General features: G+C 45.1%; 1 protein-coding gene across 1 annotated transcript in view; it reads left to right on the forward strand.

Moving 5' to 3' along the window:
• The window catches only part of LOC115854162 (ALK tyrosine kinase receptor), a 101,135-nt gene that overhangs the window by 28,452 nt on the left and 57,387 nt on the right, over positions 1–15,296 (forward strand). The window contains exon 4 of the mRNA XM_030858032.2: positions 11,904–12,066. Coding sequence (XP_030713892.2) covers positions 11,904–12,066 — 163 coding nt within the window. The remainder of the gene's footprint in view (positions 1–11,903; positions 12,067–15,296) is intronic.

Genomic DNA, 15,296 nt, shown 5'->3' on the forward strand with positions numbered 1-15,296 from the left:
CACCAGGGAAGCCCTCCTTAATTTTTTTGCGAAAGTTTCAAGCACATTCTAGTTTTTGCCCTCTTAAAGCTAACCGTCTTAAGAAAAAAGGGGGCAGTATTTTGCATGTTGGGTCCTTTTGTTCAATCAATTCCCCCAACCCAGCTGATCACCAATTTGTAGGTGAAACCCTCAAACTCCACTTGGGGGAAATATGTGACTTGAGTAAGGACATAGAAGATTGCCCCCCAAAAGGCCCACTCATCAGTATAAATTGGAAGAGGGTTTCTAGTCTTTTAAAGCTTGCCAAGATCTCAGAAATAATGGGGACTTCAGGACTTTCTCCAGGGACAGCTTTTCAAACAAGTCCCAGGTGGTTGGATCTGAGAGGCCTGATTTGGTTTTTATAGTGAGTATTGACAGTGACTGCATAATAATGTGAGAGTATATTTTCTTCTTTTCATTGTTATTTTTTATTGAGTGACTGACAGACTCAATGACCCAGTTCTGGGATTAATGTTCACAAGTAAGGAAAATAAGGTACAGCTTGGGCTTCTTCAGCAACCCAGCTGAAAGTCAGAAAAACTCCTGGGCCTCAGAAGAGCTCCCTGAAAAAAAGGAGTATTTCTTTTCCTTCACCCAGATTTATGACTTGGAGCCTACTAACTGGTCCATTCAGTCTAACAGCTGATCGGCTCCCTCAACCGTGGGGCCGGTGGCGTGTCCACACTGATAAGGAGCAGGACTCGACTGTTTCCTTAGAGACGTGCAGGGCTCCCTGCCTCTCAGTTATGTGGGTGTGGGTGTGCGAGCGTGAGTGTGTGCTGGTGTGTGTGCGAGTGTGCGAAGGTGTGTGCCGGCTCCTTGGGAGCCTACCCCCTCTCTGCTGTGCAGTCATGAGTAAGACAAAATTTGCCTTTCGACACATCCATTTGTACCATCAGAACGCCTCCGGTCCACTCCATCCTATGATGTTCTAACCCTAATACAAGAACTCCAAAGGGTCAAAGATGCTTCCTTTGAAGCATGCACAGTACCCGCAGCATGTGTGAGCTCCCCCTTCTAACCCCTCAGGTGGGTTTGGCGGCTGGCGTTTGGCCTACTCTCTTTTTTCTATTTTTTTTTCTTGGTTTTGTTTTTGTTTTTCATTTAACAAAGGTTTATTAACTATCTTCTGTGCGACTAGCACTGTTTTAGGTCCTGGAGACAAACAGTGAACAAAATCGGCTAAGCTTCACTCTTGTAAAGTTTGCACACTAGAGGGAAAAACAGGAAACAAACAAGTGTACAGATGATATAGTTTCAGATGGTGATGTGTTGTGAAGAAAATAAAGCAAGTTAAGGGGACAGAGATGACAGTGGCAGAGCATGTGTGCTATAACGATGGGTGTTAAGGGAGAGAACTCAAGGTTTCGTCAGGTGTGCCTCAGAGCAGAACCGGGATAATACTATTTGTTACTATCGTCAAGACCCCACTTTTTACTCCTGGGCTGGCGTGGCCTGGGGAACCTCTGAGGCCCCTCTACAACGTAACTACTGCTCTCATAAACTCTAGAGGCCTTGACCATGAAGTGTGCAGACACAGAGCAGAGTGTGGCAGAGAAGGGGGAGCACCCCTGGGCTGAGCAGGCTGGGCCGGGGGAGTGACCCAGACACCTGCTCTCCTCCAAGGAAGGCAGGCTGAAGGCCACACACAGTTTCTAAAGAAGCATTGGAAACCGGGTCCCAATCCGGCCTGGCATTGCTGTTGGAGCGAGAGCCGCAGTGGTGTTTTCTTTGCCAGTTGGGAGGAGATCTGTATTCTAGGAAGGCTCCATCCACATTACGTCTGATCCAGCCAATGTCCAGCAGCCCAAGGACGTGTCCAGTCCAATAACAAAGATTACTGTTTAGATGACTGCTGATGTTGGTTCGGGGGCCCTATACATGACTAGTCTCATTAGTTCAATGCCTGATGGTGTCAAGACTCACATCTCTGTGATCTTTTTTTTTTTTTTGCGGTACACGGGCCTCTCACAGTTGCGGCCTCTCCCGTTGCGGAGCACAGGCTCCGGACGCGCAGGCTCAGCAGCCATGGCTCACAGGCCTAGCTGCTCTGCAGCATGTGGGATCTTCCCGGACCGGGGCACGAACCCGTGTCCCCTGCATCGGCAGGCGGACTCTCAACCACTGCGCCACCAGGGAAGCCCCTCTCTGTGATCTTTTTGGCCTTTTCCTCATGCTTGTTGCCTCATGGCCACTGCATCTCCAGGTACCATGACTGCCCTCAAGTGGGAATAAGAGAGACTTGCCTCTTCCCTTCTCTTCTCTAGTATAACATAGTTTGTCTTCTGTCTTTCGTCCACCATTTGGTCCTACTTGCTCCCCCACGACTTCCCTTTCTGCCCTGGACATTTGGATTCCCCCCTTTTCACGTGTCCCTGTTCTCCAATTCATCTTAGAAGGTCCGGGACCCTGACCCAGGAGTCAGGACATTTGTTCTTCTAGCTCCTAAGCACTTGGTCACTTGGGCTGCCTGCACCTCCATCTGTCAGAGGTGTTACAGTCCCAAGGCCTTGTAAGGATTTCACCCTTCATGATTTAGAACCAAACAATAAGCAAGAACTAGTAACAATAAAGCAGTGAGGGGTGCTGGCCTCCCACACTGTTGCCTCTCTCCCAGGAGCCAGTGGACCTTACAACAGGAGGTACCAGACCAGGGTTTTCTCTCCCAGGTCTGTGGACAAGAGCAGATGAGGGCAGAAATCAATGACCCTTCAGGCCTGAGTGTGGCAAGGCTGGTATTTGAACCACTGCTACTTCCCACTTAAGCCTCAGAACCAAATCCATTACGTGTGACCCCCAGCTGGGTGAGTCTGCAGCACCCGTCTCAATGTCAAATACTTTATTAACACAACTCTGGCCTGAAGCCAACTTGGGAATAACCAAATTAGCCCTGAGGCCTCCCTTAACTTAATTTTTACAGCTCTGCTTTCAGGATAGTGTCTTTCCTGTGACCTTTCCACTCTCACGTGTTACTCACTTTCCCTCAGGGAGAAGGGGGTGGCTGAGAACACAACACAGACGCCATCACAGGAGCCATTAAAAACTGCCTCAGATTGCCAGGCGTCAGAGCTGTTTAGGGTAATCCAGTCCTGAAAGCAGCTTTTATCTCAACAGCCCAGATTTGCTGCCCTATTGATGGGGGGCCGGCTTGTTCAGAGGTTCCTCTTCGCGAAAGGATGTCTGCCTCCCAGCAGAGAGGGATGTGGGCCTCTGGTCTTTGTTCCCCAGGAGACCTCGGCTTTTACAGGCATCCTGCCCATCTAGAGGAACTGCGTGAGGGTCTAGGGAGACAAAGATGTAAAAGTGAAGAAGAGATTATGTGTGTGAGCACGTCTAGTACAAAAGACAGAGCTGGTATTACAATTACTGTTGTTACCCCCTCCTAACTTCTCATCATCAAAATAGAACAAGAGAGAAATGACCAGAAAGCTACGCATGAGTAAACGAGGGGTGTGTGTGTGTGTGTGTAGATGCAAACAAATTCAGTCTGAGAAACAAAGTAGAACAACAAGGAAAATTCATCAACTGAAAACTGTTGTAGAAAGAGTAAATGTGATGTTCCCCTTCTCACTTAGTCTCTGTAACCACAGGCCATTTCTTTAACTTTTCTACATGGTTACCTATCTTATGAGATAAACGTAACAGTTCTTCCCCCTTCCCTATCTACTGACCTAACATGGTTTTAAGAAACTAAACTAACTGGAGGATGGAGGTGCCCCATCCGTGTACTGTAATTAAGTACATTGAAACTGAGGGACTAAAGATTCCCAGTCTTGTTGGTTCAGAATCACAGCAGCATCCTTTTATCTGAGGATAGAAGATACTTCTAGTACCTTCCACCATCCACCAAATATAAGTACCAAAATATAAATACATTCCCAAACTCTGAAGTAAAGGTTTTTTTTGTAGCTAGCTGCCCCTCAGTCTGATGCACAGAGAGGTATAGGGCCCTTCTCATGCCCTCACCCAACATTAGGTACCAAATAAGGTTAATCAGAGAACATCCTGAACCACTGAGAAAGCATACCCGACAGTAGAGAGAGAGGACAGTGAGTTAATATAAAATATTTATATCTGCAGCCATTTAGTAAAGGGTCAAATAGCCCTAAACAACTTAAGTCCAAGTGGCACTATCAAGAGGAAGTTAAATTATACTTAGTGGGCTGTATCCAAAAAAAGGGCAGAATATGATGTAACAGCAAGTTCTAGGCCATGGTCAGTGGGGATGTCCCTGAGGTGAAGTCTGAAAAACCCTGCAGTCTCAGGCGTAGAAGTACAGGTGAGGAGCCTGACCAGAGAGATGGTATAAAGGAGCTAATCGTAGCAGATGATGTCAAGTGATTCCTAAATTTTAAAAAATTGTAAGGATTCTGGAAAGACGGCAGTGATGCCAGTAACAGCATAGTTTTTTTGTTTTTGTTTTTTTATCTCTCTAAATCCCTATGCAAAAATCAAGGAAACGTGTATCAAAACTGAAAACCCATGTATATTTACAAAAAAAATTTTTTTGCAAATATATTCCCCTCCAACCCCAAAATACAAGTGAGTGAAGACAGCACCAACAACCATAAGACCTGCATAGTATCAGCATCTGAACAAGGGGAAGAGAAGAAAGGCTATCTTACAAACCTGAGAACAGGAGAACCCCCAAATAGCTGACAGGTATTTGCTAGAAATGACAGACAATCTGAAAATAGCTACTGAAACTAGGAGAGTTCTTCCCCAACCCAGTGGTGTGTGAGAGCAAGGGGCCTTTGGCAAGATCTGAAGGAGCTAGAAGAGTCTGGCCACTGAGCATCCTTTCCGGGAAACGACCCACACTGAGAAGAACTTTCTAGGACTGGAATCAATATTGACTAGGATAGGGATAATAGGGACCACAAAAAGAGAAGATATCCAGATTCAAGTGGGGGAAAGAAATAGAGCCAGAAACGTCGGAAAGCAAACTGCCAGTTTTTAACACTATATGAAAATTAAAAAAGAGTAAAGGGAGCTGTGTAAAGTTAGAAAAGCTCCTGGATCCTAAAAGTTCTAGCAAATTAATTTTATGTTAGAATGCATAAGTATCAAGATCGAACCCCATCCAAATTACAATAAGAATTTTAAAAGAGCAGAGAGGACAGAATAACATCCCTACAGAAAAATGAAAGCATACCAGAAAGACAGGCCCACAGAGGAGATGACAATTGTAAGCTATTTCAAAATGAGTTAACAGACAAGAAAACAATGAAAATAACATAAATCATTATTATAAAAATCAGAAGCTAGATGGTAGAACTCTCTAAAGAACTTGAAATAAAAGGAAAAAATAATTTCAGAAATGAAGACTAAATTAGAAGGTGTGCAAAGGCAAATAAACATAACAGTTAATGCCTTATGAGAAATAGAAGGTGAAAAGAGAAACTTTTTTAAAATCAAAAAGATGATACACATCAAAGAGAGGCAAAGAAGATCGAACACACAGATAACAAGAGTGCCTGAACAAAGAAAACCAAAGAAGGGAGACAAAACAAATGTTTAAAGCTATAATTCAAGAAAAATGTTCTTATTGAAACTACTTATTAAAAGAGCGTATCTGTATATCTGAGAATACTGACTCATATTGAGCAATACCAAAGTATCAGTATATTATAGTAGAATTGCTGTACCTTAAGGAAAAAAAAAATACTGTGGGCACCTAAGCAAAAACAGCTAATGATTTATTAGAGAATGAAATTTGGGTTATCATCAGAGTGTTTGACAGCAATACTTTATACCAGAAGAAAATGGAGTAATATATTTAATATACTCAAAAGGAAAAAATATTATCAACATTCAAGAATTCAAGGAATATTGCTCCTATGAGCCCCTCCTAAGGAATCTACTTGAAAACAAACTTCAAACAACCAAAGTGACTAGAGATATATCAACGTGATTGATATGGGCATTAAGTATACACTAGTTACAGACTAACTAAAGGTTAAAGAGGAAAGAGTAGTATATGTAATGGCAATGTGCCCGAACAATGTAGATAATGTTCAACTTGAAGAAATTTTAGGAGAATAGAGAGCACATATACCAAAAAAAATGTTTTTACAGATCTCAGTTTTTCTATTGATTATGGTATAGTAGTAGTATTGTTACTCTGATACTATTGTGTGTATAATGGAGGATAAAGTAAATGAGTAATTATAGAATATTCTAATTCCATTATCACCTTTGTTCTTGAAAACCAAGACTCTCAGTGTGGAAAAAGAAATACAGATGTAATATAGAAGAGGATAAATTAAAAACCCTGTAGTCCTGAATTTGATTTGGAACTGTCAGTGTGACCTCATGGGTATTTTGTCATATAAATGTGTGTGTGTGTGTGTGTGTGTGTGTGTGTGTGTGTGTGTGCATATTTATACTGATATACATATGTATACAACATGTATATTTCCTAGCTCTGTCCACTAAAGAAGCCTAGAAACAATCATCAACCCGGTAGCAATAAGTGTCTATAGCACCCAGATTTTATACTTAAAAAACCTTTTTTCACTAAAAGAAACCAAAGCTTTTGAAAAAATGGCTGAGCCCAGGTCGGGGGAAGGAACATTTCATCATACCAGATAGCAAGGAAGTAAAAGAACTCAGGAAGCTACCACTGACCAAAAATGTGACAATTTGAGCTTCTAAGGAATAATAATTATGATTAATTAAAACTCAAAATATGTTTAAATTCATGTATTCATAATGATATGCAAACGACTAATTAGTCAACTTCAGAGGATGATAGAGGACCAATTCATTACCTTGAACACTGAAAATAAGGAGAAAGAATTGAGCATTTATCCTGCCTTTCCTATATGAACTATACCACTGGGTAACAACATGGTAGGTGAGAGGAAGCATCTCTTTATAAATATATGTCAACTAATAAATAAGGAAAAAAGTATATAATTTGAATATCATTATTTTGCAACTCCCAATAAATAAACGAACCTAGGCATTAAGCTTCAACAACTGTTAACATCAAAAAAAGACAGCAATAATCAGACATTGATCTTGTATCTAGAAGGGGATGCTACTCCATTGTTTAAAGAGTTGAAATGTTTTAACCTCACAATGGCAACGATATGTATATTGCTTTCATTTTGCCCTAATAAGGAGAACGACTTATTAATTTTCACCATGTACTCACAAGAAGGGCTACTTTCTCCAATTTATAGTAAAGAATAGTGTCATATACATTTATGGATGGTGAATAATTATATTTACTTGGATTTTTGGTCATTATTTTGCTTAACAAGATCTACAGTGGCCATCAAAATGGTTCAATACGCCACAGCTCCCATGAAGTTCAGCTCAGTCAACAGATATGGATAAAATTGAGCTCCGTGGATCAGAATAAAAATGGTATATAAGATCCACAAGAGCCATTGAGCACCCTTCTGTGGCACAACCATGTAGGCCTTTGATGTGAGGCAGATCCTTATTATTGTGATTAGTAATGATAGTTGAGAACTTATTTTCCTTTGTATCACGTTTTATTTCTTTGCATTCAATCGAGCAGATGAGATGGCTTAGCAACAGTAATAAAACCAGCACGATCACTACCTAGCCTATTTTTTTAACATTGTGCTGTGTATTGCTAATTGATTTGTTTCTTCTTGGAGGGGGCTGCAATATACTTAAAATGAAACCCAGTGCTTAATGGATTTTTCTTTCCTCAGCTGTCTATAACCAATCAGTATTTTGATGTTTGTGGGTTCTTTATACAATATAGCTGTGAGTATTAAACTAGGTTTCCAGTGGGTGGTATAATTAAGAACAAGATAAAGCAGTTCTTGTCTTTTCTCTCTCATAAATGAGTTTTAATACAATGGTTGTTTTTTTGTTTGTTTTTTAAGTAAGAGAAGAGGAAAGAGCCGGGTTTCCTCCCTCACCTGCTCCCAATCCAGGCTCCTCCTTGGGGGCCATTTAATCCTCCTACACAGAGCCTCAGGGATCAGTGTAGACTCTCAGCTGGGGAAATGTGAGGACCCTTGAACTCTCAGATTGGCAACTTGGCGTCAAGCTCACCTCACTGCTGGTCTCACTGTGACCTTGATCTTCTCTTTAAAAACCAAGATTTTCCCTTATTGCTTATTACCCAGTCCCTCTCATATGTCTGCTTGCTGATCTTGTAAACATTCCAGTTACCAGATTCCCTTTTGACACCCCCTGGCTCCCCATGGCCTCTCGGGGGGCCAGAGTCCTGACACTGAGCACCTGTTTTCCCTGGTTTGCGCCCATGACCCCCTAAAGTGCACCCTCTGCTAGGCTAAGCTACTGTGGGACTTTCTGAGGCTGAGGGTCTACCTACCACATACCCTGACCAGACTCCTCTCCCCTCATGGTGGCCTGCCTACTCTCCGGTCCTGAGCAAACTTGGTCGGATTTAACTGAGCTCTGGGCTCATAGATTTAAAAAAGGGGGGGGGGAAAAAAAAACAGACTTGCAGAAAGGTTCCATGAGGATTTCATGGTGACTGTAGCACCTTTTCAAGTCTTGAACTTAAACTCGGAAGATCTATGTTTAACTCCTAGCTTGACTGATTATCCACTCTGTTTACAGCAGGCTGGCTCTCCTGGAAAAGTTGTCATATAATGCAAATATTGTCCTCCCTCCACCGTGGCCCCAACCTAGTATCTACTAATCTGAATCTTCAGGGCCCTGGAATCTGTATTTTTAAAGGTCCTTAGGTGGTTTGGGAACCACTGAATTCAGATATCTCCAAGGTCCCATCTTGCTGTGGCATTCTGTGATGTCTGTGAGATTCCAAACAGAATGAGCAAAGAGAACCGACAGGATGAAGCTTTAGTAAGACAAGCCCACACACATCAGAAGCAGGACAGCCCTTCACAATGGGCAATAAACTCGGAGAATCCATACCCCCAAGAAGTGCTGCTGGTGGGATGCAGAGATTAATTCCAAACAACTTTGGGCAGATTTACGAGAGTCAGAGCCATCCAAGGGAGCAGGGAGGACCACCACGCCTCGAAGGCTGTGGGAGCAACAGAATTCCAGCTGGGTGAATCATGGGTTTGACCTGGGATGGCAAATCCTCTATTCCCATGGGATCTACTTTAGAAAGGATTCCCGCTCTGGACCTCTCCATCAGCAGTTGCTGGAAATGAAAACAGAATTTTGTGCATAGAAACCACCTGAGACTAATATATGTCCACTGAGTTGGGAAAATATTGAGAAACAGCCCTTAGAGTCCCTTCTTTATGGACTGGGGAACATAAATCTTGAGATTGGGTGTCTCTGCTTCCTTACAGTCAAAAACTGAGCAGGAAGTTACACACTTTTTAAACTATATTCACTGTGCGTCTCTAATGCATAATGTTGTTCTAAGCACTTTGCTTAGGTCATCATTGAATACTCCACAGCATGTCTAAGTACTAGGTGTTATTACCTCCACTTGTTCAGATTAAGAAATTGAGGCTCAGAGAGGACGTAGAGTTTACCCCAGTTCTCATACCTCATCAGAGGTAAAATCCAATGAGAAAATTTGCCCCATCTGCATCCAAAGCCCATTCCCCTCTTCCTACCCCGTCAGATGCCCAACTTGGCCAAGAAGTAGAAGCCCACCCTCTCTGGGAACATCTCAGAACCTTCAGAGCAATGTTAAGCGAGGCAGAAGAGGGTCCTGCTGAAGGACGTGCTCCAGTAGGGTGCCGAGCCCACGGCTTCCTTGAACTGTCTTCCTCAGCACACTCTTCAGGGGGAAAAAAATACATATTTATATTTATGTCTAAATTCTTTAATTTCCAGGACTGAACTAACTAAGTGAACCATCATGCTTCTGCCCCAGATTGATAAGGCTGCCCCCAAACCCAGGCTGCTCGCTATAGGCACAGACTGAACCTGCAGAATAGGCTTCAGGGAGCTAGAGACCACGGGGAGGAGTGTACTTTTTAACTTCTTTTCTGAGCTGTTCTTTTTTCCCTGCTCCTATCGTCATCCCCAACTCACCGAGTTTAAATTCCTAGGTGCTGTTGGCGGAGGGATCCCTATACACAGAAACCCTGTCCGCGTTTCCCATTGTCAGGAACAGCACCGGCCTTGGGTGCAGGCAGGTGTCAGCGACACAGCTCACATTTTTAGAGTTTTGGACTTTACAGTGACCTTTCATACCCCTCGCTTTCTTTAATCCTCATGGCAACCCAGCCCCTTTCACAGACAATGGAACATGATCGAGGTCCCATAATCAACAATGATGAGGCTGCTCGCAAACTCGGATGTTCGTGCTGATTTCAAAGCCTGAATCCTTTCCGCTTCTCCCCTCTGGCACAGCCCACACACGTGATTTGAACACTGGAGAGGGTGAAAGGACATCTGGCCAAGACAGCTCTGCTGAAATGCCTCCAGTAAAGAGTTAGTCCTTTGAATGAACAGGTTACCCCTTATAATACAAATAGATGAGAAAATTAACAATCAGCCATCCACACCAAAGATGAATGGATTCGTCACCTTCTTGCCCTTGAAACAACCTTCAGAAACCAGATAGAAACCAACATCTTCATTCGAAAAAATGAAGCCAAGAAAGGTATTGAGTGCTCAGTATTGAGTAGCTGTATGCATGAGAACCCCAACGAGAGCTGAGGTCTCCCGACCTCAGCTCTGGGGCAGTGTCACAAAAGCCCACCACAGCCAGCCCGGTTTTCAGATTATCAAGACTGCCCAGTGTAATCTCAATCTGATTGCTAATAATTAGCAACCCAAATTAACCTTTCATTTTTGCATCAAGTTAGCTGAAAGTCATCAAAAGAATTTTATGCTTCAGCAAACAAAACTATATACACCCAAATTAATTTTTTCATAATTTTCTGTAGGTGGAGTTCGACTTAATCACTTTAAAGGGAAATAATTTCTTCAATCTTATAATGAGATTTTTGTATTTTAAGTAAAAGTAATTTATCAAGAGCACATTTTTTTGGAAGTTTTTATAGGTTGTAATCATGTTAAAATTCCTGCCAGGATGAAATCTGACAATTCCCCAAGGTCCAGCCAGGCTCAAAGATAGAAAGTTTGGAAGGAATGGCCCAGTGGCAGTGGAGGGGTGGGGATGTGCTGGGTGTTCCTGAGGCACCCCCAGAAGGCCACCTAAGAGCATTGGGTGCTCCGGGTGAGGACAGAGCACCAGGAAGCGGTGAGGGGCTTGGAAAAGAACGTGCACCAAAGGCAGATGTGACCTGTTTCCCATTTTTTACACTCTGTTACATAGAGAGCCTGAGAGCTGCTTCTAATGCATTTCCAAACCCAACCAATGTGGGGGAGGAGGGCATGGAGCTGACTCTGTGTCCACTTTACTCTTCTGATCTTCTCCAAGCTAAGAAGATCCTACATGCAGATATCAAACTTTCGGAAGCGGGTTAGATCCAGTCCCAATAGCACGGATTGAGCACCTGTTCTTTGCCCAGCACTGTGCTGGGCTCATTGAGAAACCAGGAGAGGACCTGGCCACCGCCCGCCTGTCTCACCTGAGAGGGGTCTTCTCTCCCTCCTCAGAACCTTCACAGTGCAATGTTAGCCAGACCCTCTTGAGGCTCTTTTTCTGTTACTGTCCTGTCTTGTTGCATCCCTTTGGGTCTCCCTTTAGTAGGCTGTAAGCTTCTTTAGGCCAGGGTCCAAGTCTGCTCCATTTGTGTCTCTCCCTTAGTATCTATCTGGTCCAGGGCCTGGCACACAGTAGATCTTCAACAGAAGTTTCCAGTTCAAATGACTGATTAGTGTTCCTTGCCCCGACATGGGTACCATCTTGGAATGTGGGTTTGGCCTCATGGAGCGGACAGCTCAGAGGCAGCAGAGGGAGGCCCACGGAGGAGGGAGGGCCAGGCCAAGTGAGTGATCGCCTTTCCTCTTGTGTGCAGTTCACTGGCTGTTCACCACATGCGGGGCCAGTGGGCCCCACGGCCCGACGCAGGCCCAGTGCAACAATGCCTACCGGAACTCCAACCTGAGCGTGGTGGTGGGGAGCGAGGGCCCCCTGAAGGGCATCCAGACCTGGAAGGTGCCAGCCACCGACACCTACAGGTGGGTATGGGGGAGGGGGAGGGCAAGGGGCCGATCCACCCTCCCGAAGAGGACTGGGGTCCTGCCGTTGGGTGCATGCCTGCTGTCCTGGGGTGCCCGGGCAGGCCAAGGCTCCGAGGCCACAGACTCTGGCCCACATTGGAGTGTAAGGGCTGGAGCTGGGGAGATTTGGGATAATGGAGTATGGCAAGAAAGGAAGCTGTGTCCTCTGTCCTCAAGGAGCCCAGGCTCATGTGTGGAGATGATATGCATGCACGCACCAGCTTCAGAACATTCTCTAGCTTTATTAATAACTGTAATTATAGTGAGCTGTTCTTTGAACTTCATGCTGTTCAAATAAGGCAATGAATGTCAAAATGTTTGGGAGACAAAAGTGTGATACACGTGCAAGATGATTTCTTATGCTTGATCCTCCTTTCCTGGGCCTTCACTGTGTGCAAGTGAAGCAACTATTCTGGAACTCCTATCCCAGGCCCAACCCCACAGTGTTCCACCAGAGCCAGGCCAGGCTGGAGGGAGGCCCGACTCCAACGGGCACTCAGCTAAGCAAAGCTAATGGCAAGGCCTAGACCAGTGGCTCCTAACCTTGAGCGGGCATCGGAATGACAGGAAGGCCAGTTAAAACAGAGATTGCTGGTTCCACTCGCGGAGTGTATGATTTTATAGGTCTGGACTGGGGTCCAAGAATATGAATTTCTTTTTTTCATGCTAAACATTTTTACATTAATGAAGCAAATATGACAAAACACTGACATTTATTGGATGCAGGTTGAGGAGGGAGACACCAGTGGTACTCACTGTACTCATGGTATCCATCCATATTCATTCATTCACCGAGAATCTGAATTTCTAGCAAGTTCCCCGATGACGCCAATGCAGCCGCGGGGTTAACCACAGCACATGCTGTCATCCTCGCTCAGCTTGATGCCGTGGGCAAGGCCAGTGCCGCAGTCCTCATTTTACAGTTGAGAAAACGGAGGCTCAGAGCGTCAGGAGCTTCCCACGGCCACGTGGTCAAGAAATGGCCTCCAAGCCCAGACTTCGGAGGCGCAGCTCTGCAGAGGTTCCTCCCACTGCACACGGCTGGGCTGTGTAAACAGGAAGCATCGTAATTTTGCTGTCATTTGTGCAGATGCCCCCTAGAGGCTGAACACAGTGGGAAGTGAGCTGCTTCCCCTCCCGCGGCCCCCAACCCCCCGACACATCCTCAGCCCCCTGGGAAGGAAAGGGGCTTCTCAGGTTGCCCTGTTTTCCGCACATTCCCACCCCTGGGACTTCAGTGTAAATGCGTTCCGGGGAAAGCCCTGAGTGCTTTTTAAATGACATTCTGGGCAGGAATGCAATAACAAGGCTTGACTGCAATCAGATTAGCTGCTCCAGGTCCCACACATCCCTAGTAAATGGCCAAAGACCTCCGGCTACCCTTGGCCACGCCATACTGAGCAGGCCGGGCCTCCCCTTCCGACCTGGCTGAATTTCCAGGGGTCATCCACTGTCCTAGAGAGAAGGGGATGCATATCTGTTGAGGACCCACTAGGTATTCCTCCTCCTTTTCACAATGAGGTAGATGTTATTACTGTTGTTTTTATCCATATTCCCTTGATTCCGTATGAAGAAACGTGTCAGGAAGCTTAGCAATAGATCTAAGGCCACTCAGTCAGTGACAAAGCTGGAATTTGAACCCAGGACCCTCAGTCTCAAAGTCTGTTGGTTCTTTCCATTAAAACTCCCACTCAGGAAACAGGAAATGGAAGGGGGCATAGGAATCATGCAGCACCCACCTCCAGGAAGCCTCCAGAAGTGAGAGCCTGGGAGGGGAGGCCCCACCGCTTGAAGGGATAGTGGCCAGCCCAGCCCTTGGTGCAGATCCCCACACACAAAAAGCAATGTGAAGAAGAAAGCAGAGGAGCTGTAAGGCAGACAGAGACCTCAACACTTACCCCCAGCAAAACCCATTGTCCCATCCCTGCCCAGGGCAACTCCCAGGCTAGACTGGCTCGAAGTCCTCTGCGACTTATGGAGGTCCTCTTGAGCTGCGTTCCTCCTGAGATAGTGTGAATCAGACCCACTTCCAAACTCGGGCGGGTTATTTAATCTCTTGAGACTCTGTTTCCCCACCTGTAAAAGGCGAAGGTTGGGGGTTGCTAACACCTGCCCAGCTGGTTGCAAAGATCACGTACAAGTGCCTCGCACATGCCCTGCATGTGGCAGGTGCTCCCCAGCCCAGGTGACGGCAGCGAAATCCCCTGGAGTGGTGTCAGGCGGTGGCCAGACAGCATTTCCAGGAACAGCCGTAGTTCCTGACTTCTCTGCTTCCAAGGACTTTTTTCTGACTTCTTCAGATAGGCCCTGCCTTTTGAAAGGTTTTGCCTGCCAAACTACACTTATTAATAATTCATTTTCCTATTTTTTATTAATCACAGCCACATCTAAGTCTAGCGAGGTTTCTGATCTGTGTAAATTGCCACGGTATAACCACCCGTGTTGCTACAAGCCCAGCCCAAATCAGAGAACGGTTTCCGTTTCTCTCTTTGGAATATTGAGACTAGCTCCCAGCCCCCAGCACTGCCCGCTGAACACTCCGAAACACGCGCAGGAGCCGTTTCTCTGTTGAAGCAGGACACTTCGAAGTACCCACATTTGTAAAGGGGACTCTTCTGATCGGGACTTTTTTGAACTGGCCTGAGAAGCACCATATCAAAATGGAAGAATCAAAGCCAAACAATGTTGCCTTTGGGTTTTTGTTGTTGCTGTTGACTCCTTGTTTTTTAACCCAACGAAGACTTACAGATATTCCTGACCCTCACCTCATCCTTGACCCTGGATGAGGCTTGAGACTTGGACAATAATATCTGCTGGTCACATAACATCGCATCAAAGAAGCAGACCATTTAATGATTTGCTATACAGACCACATCGAAATGTCCCCAAGTCAGAATATCCAGGTTGAGAAGTCAGGTGCCCTTTTTCTGGAAGATATTTTCTCCATATTAACTAATTCTTATTTAGTAAGTGCAGTTCGTCTAGTGAGACAACCGTAGGACACACAGGAGGATGGATGTAAAAGGTTCTTGAGAACAGAAAGGTTGGAATCATTCCTTAGGGAGTCCATCTATTCCTGGAAGAGTGTGGCGCTCAGCTAGTTCTGCCTGGCTGCAGCTTGAGGCCTGGCACGATTATTGCTACAGTCAAGCTCTCTACCTACTGATCAGAGAGGTGAGGGAAAGCGA

The sequence above is a fragment of the Globicephala melas genome, chromosome 12 (genome assembly GCF_963455315.2).
Source record: "Globicephala melas chromosome 12, mGloMel1.2, whole genome shotgun sequence".
NCBI lineage: Eukaryota > Metazoa > Chordata > Mammalia > Artiodactyla > Delphinidae > Globicephala > Globicephala melas.